Genomic DNA, 4,850 nt, shown 5'->3' on the forward strand with positions numbered 1-4,850 from the left:
CCTGAACTCTGGGCCTGGGCGCTGTCCCTCAGCTCTTCAGCTCAAGGCTAGCGCTCTACCACTTGAGCCACAGCGCCACTTCCAGCTTTTTTGTTTTTGCTTATGTAGTGCTGAGGAATTGAACCCAGGGCTTCAGGCATGCAAGGCAAGCGCTTTAACCACTGAGCCACCTTCCCAGCCCCCCTCCTATTTATTCTATCCTCACCCCAGGACCTGCTCCTGCCCCTTCTTCACTCCATCCAGAAATCCCTGTAGCTCTCGAGCTCTCTTGCTGTCCACAAACCGCTCTCGGATGCAGGCATCTAGGCACCAGGTGAACTGCAGGGAAGAGGCACAGTCAGGCCACCCAGCCCTCTAGAGGCAAGTCTCTATCACTCAGGCTCAGCTGCTGTCCAAGGGGCCAGGAGATGCATAGAGCCAAGTACAGAGACAAAACCACAGGCCAAGCCCCTATCCAGATCAAGCCCAGCCCCAGGGGGCTGCTGGAGAGTACCCAGGGAGTCATTCTGCCAGGAGGGCGGAAAGGAAGAAGCTTCCCAGCTGAGAGGGGCCAAAGCCACCGTTGTCTTCCAACTGATGATGAAGAAAACACATGATGAAGAAAAATAAATGTGGTGCCCATCTGCAGTGATGCAGAGAGCAGAGTGCAGACAGAAGGCTCCATTAAGCCTTCATGGAGACAAAGGGCATTCCTGGAGCAGCCAGTCTAGGCAGTGTACAGAGAAGGCACATTTGTTCTCTCTAAAAAAGCACCTTCTCGGGGCTGGGAAGGTGGCTCAGTGGTGGAGTGCTTGCCTGGCATGCATGAGGCCGTGGGTTCGATTCCTCAGCACCACATAAAGGCCAGAAGTGGTGCTATGGGGCTCAAGTGGTAGAGAACTCGCCTTGAGCTAAAGAGCTGAGGGACAGCGCCCAGGCCCAGAGTTCAGGCCCCACGACTGGCCAAAAATAATAATAATAATAATAATAAATAAAAAGCACCTTCTCAGCCGGGTGCCGGTGAGTCACATGTATGTATAATCCTAGCTACTCAGGAGGCTGCGATCTGAGGATCACGATTCAAAGCCAGCCCAGGCAGGAAAGTCTGTGACTCTTCTCTCCAATAAACCACTAGAACACTGAAAGTGGTGCTATAGCTCAAGTGATAGAGCACTCGCTTTGAGGTGAAATGCTCAGGGATAGCGCCTAGGCCGAGTTCAAGCCCCACGACTTTGAAAAAAAAAAAAAAGGCACTCTTTCATGGGTGCTAGGTAGAGTGACAATGCAGTGCTGAGCAGTAGGACTCCAACCAAGAAGAGTCATGCCAATGAGGAGGAGAGGGCAGGGCAGAAAAGCACATTCCTAGAGCACCCTGGAGCTCAGCGATGGCTCCAGATAGAAAGAAGGCAGCTAGGCAGAGACAGAAGAGCAGAGGGGACAGCCAGGTTGGCTGCCCAGCCTCCACCCACGGGAGTGGAAGAGGGGCTGCAGGGCCGGCAGAGGTGGCAGCAGGACAGCCATGTCTAGCTCAGCCTCCCGGAGGAGGCCCCTTCTCTGAGGTCCTGTGAACCCAGTGCATAGCTGGCAGCGACAGAAGACAGGGCAGGGTGAGAACCAGACCATTCCAGGACCACAGTGCCCCAGGGAGAAGCCCAACAGGACAGCATGTGGGCAGGGGCAGGCAGCATTACCTTGTGGCAAGGGTCCACGGAGCAGATGTCACCAACGTCCAGGTCATGCAGGGACATGAGCAGCTCGGCCCGCAGGGTGCAGTAGTGCACGTTCCTGGTGCGGAGGAACAGCGTGCGCAGGAACTGCAGCACCATGTCGTACAACTTCACGTTCTTCCCCACCATCTGCGTCAGCTTCTGCACCACCTGACGGGCCAGACAGGTGCTGAACCCAGCCCAGCCCAGCCTGGGCCACACAGACAGACCTGGGGCTCGATTCAGGGCCTGGGCACCATCCCTGAGCTTCTTTTGCTCAAGGCCAGCACTCTTCCACTTGGTCCACAATGCCACCTCCAGCTTTTTCTGTTTATGTAGTGCTGAGGAATCAACCCCAGGGCTTCATGTGGGCTAGGTGAGCACTCCACCATTGAGCCACCTTCCCAGCCCTGGACATCTCTTCTCATACCATGACATAGCAGGAAATCTAAGAAAGCCATAAGTCCAAAGAGCTAGAAGAAAGAAGCCAAGATACAAAGAAATAGAACAACCAGAAACCTCAAGAACTGAACCCAGCAGGGTCACACCTATAATCCTAGCTACTCAGGAGGCTGAGATCTGATGACCATAGTTCAAAGACAGCCTGGGCAGGAAAGTCCATGAGACTCTTATCTCCAATTAACCATTAAAAAGCCAAAAGTGGAGCTGTGGCTCAAGCAGCAGAGTGCTAGCCTTGAGCTAAAAAAGCTCAAAGATAGAGCCTGAACTCAGGTCCTGAGTTCAAGCCCCAGTATTGACATAAACTGAACCCAGAGGATTACCATCGTCCAAATGGACACGTGACAAGTCCCAGTAGGGACACACATCCCTCTAGAACCCTGTACTGTGTGAGGAGGGATACTAATCCACATAAAAGCAGGGCCTGAGGGCACCCTACAGTGAAAGACGGGCAGGGGTATATACTTGAGCCCAGGAGTTGGGGAAGAGCCCACTTGGAGGAGTTCTAACTGGGTAGGAGCTGCTTTTCCATGTCCTTGTGTCCTTCCTTCCAGCCACATGGGAAGAGCCCAGGCTTTCAGGAACAGATTAAACAATCCATCTGCTGGCAGAGAGCAGGCCAGCGTCATTGCTGTCACCGCTCCCGACAGGCACCCTGGCCTCCGTGAGCCCAGCCTCTCACCTCACCCTGACGCCTCGTCTTGGGAGAGGGGCTGAAGAAGTTGTGCAGGACAGAAAGCTCTGTGCTGAAGAGTGCACTCTCCTTCTCCAAGATGTACTGCTTCAGCAGTGGGGAGACTTCATCACCGAAGAGTGCCTGATTGTCCTGCCAGATCTGCCGCTTCACCTCCACAGCACATGCTCGGTACAGCTCCTTGTCTGCCATCACCAACTTCAGCTTCTTCTCAGGTACCTACAGAACCCACGCCATATCCTCCTGCAAGTGGTGCCTGTGTTTCCAAGTCTCCCACCAGGCAAGCCAAGCAGCCTCAACCCAGAACCCAGCCCCACCCAACAGGGTCGTTCTCCACCAGCCTCCCAAGCCCCAGTAGGTATAGACAAGACAGAGCTCCTTCCAAGAAAAGCCCTCCATACCAACTCAAGACTCAGATTCATAGACAGATGCTGGTGGCTCACACCTGTAATCCTAGCTACTCAGGAGACTGAGATCTGAGGATCATAGTTCAAAGCCAGCCCAGGCAGGAAAAGTCCATGAGACTCTTACCTCCAATAAACCATCAGAAAACTGGAAGTAGCGCTGTGGCTCAAGTAGCAGAGTGCTGGCCTTGAGCTGAAGAGCTGAGGGACAGTGCCCAAACCCAGAGTTCAAGCCCCATGACCAACAAAAAAAAAAAAAAAAAACTCAGATTCAGTTCCATCCAGGCACCAGAGGCTCATGCCTGTACTCCTAGCTACTCAGGAGGCTGAGATCTGAGGATCACAGTTTGAAGCCAGCCAGGGCAGGAAAGTTTGTGACAGTCTTATCAACCAACCACCAGAAAACAGGAAGTAGCACTGTGGCTCAAGTGGTAGAGCGCTTGCCTTAGTTTAAGAGCCCAGACGCAGAGTCCAAATCCTACCACTGACCAAAAAAAAAGATTCAGTTTCCACATGGTGCCTGGGGAGGCCCGAGAGAACAGCACTTGGGCAAGCTCAGCAAACCTCCCAGAACTAAACAGCCACCTAAACCAGGTGCATGGTCCGATTTCTAGCAATCGAGGGCATGCTTGCCACACGGCACCTTGATGGAGGCACCACAGCCTCCCCTGAGAGGGACGGCCCTCCAGTGCTCACCTTGGGCAGGTGTTTCATGACGCACATGACCACTGGCTGCAGGGATGGCATCTTGACCAGAGAAAAGCTCTTCTCTAAAAGATCCTCCAGCTTCTTGTACCTGGGGAAACTTTCAGCTCTCGGTATGCAGAACACATGCACACACAGCTCCACCTCTACAAAGAGACCTGTGCCGCCAAGGGAGCACAGACACTGCCCAGCAGGTCCCAGGATAACGGGTGGTTGCAGGCGGGCACCTATAGTCCTAGTCACTAGAGAAACCAAGACCTGGAAGATCACGGTTAGCAGCCACCCACACAGAAAACACGAGAGGACGGGCTGGGAAGGTGGCTCAGTGGTAGGGCGCTTGCCTTGCATGCCTGAGGCCCTGGGTTCGACTCCTCAGCACCACATAAGCAGAAAAAGAAAAAAGCCGGAAGTGGCGCTGTGGCTCAAGTGGTAGAGTGCTAGCCTTGAGCTGAAGAGCTGAGGGACAGTGCCCAGGCCCAGGGTTCAGGCCCCACGACCAGACCCAAAAAAAAAAAAAAAAACAAAACAAGAAAACACGAGAGGATCCGTGTCCACAGCAAGCAGCAAAAGGCAGAGCTGGAGGAGCGTTTTGGGTGGCTGAGCACCAGTCTAGCAAGTGCAAGGCCGTGAACTACAACCCAATACCGTCAAAAGGAAAACGAAGTGGCTGCAAGGCCTCCCGGCCCGGGGCAGCTGGCGGAGGGAAACCCACCTTTCGTCGGCCTTCCCCTCCGAGGCGATGGCTGACACTCGCTCCAGGAGTTTGTCCCGCAGCTCGTCAAACACCGACTGGTGGAACTCGAGGCGTGGCGTCCCGTGCAGGTCCAGGAAGGGCAGGGCCGACTGCAGGGAGGGCAGGAGGACGCCGTTCTCCGTCTGAGGAGGCAGGGGTCAGTGGGTTTC

The 4,850-nt window shown here is 54.4% G+C and overlaps 1 protein-coding gene across 1 annotated transcript in view; it reads right to left on the reverse strand.

The window, feature by feature from the left end:
• The window catches only part of Nelfb (negative elongation factor complex member B), a 13,434-nt gene that overhangs the window by 6,948 nt on the left and 1,636 nt on the right, over positions 1–4,850 (reverse strand). Inside the window, exons 3-7 of the mRNA XM_013029329.1 lie at positions 4,660–4,823; positions 3,939–4,038; positions 2,827–3,057; positions 1,671–1,856; positions 206–318 (exon numbers count right to left, since the gene is read on the reverse strand). Of these exons, the coding sequence (XP_012884783.1) occupies positions 206–318; positions 1,671–1,856; positions 2,827–3,057; positions 3,939–4,038; positions 4,660–4,823 (794 nt within the window). The remainder of the gene's footprint in view (positions 1–205; positions 319–1,670; positions 1,857–2,826; positions 3,058–3,938; positions 4,039–4,659; positions 4,824–4,850) is intronic.

This window comes from Dipodomys ordii, unplaced genomic scaffold (assembly GCF_000151885.1).
Source record: "Dipodomys ordii isolate 6190 unplaced genomic scaffold, Dord_2.0 Scaffold118, whole genome shotgun sequence".
Classification (NCBI taxonomy): domain Eukaryota; kingdom Metazoa; phylum Chordata; class Mammalia; order Rodentia; family Heteromyidae; genus Dipodomys; species Dipodomys ordii.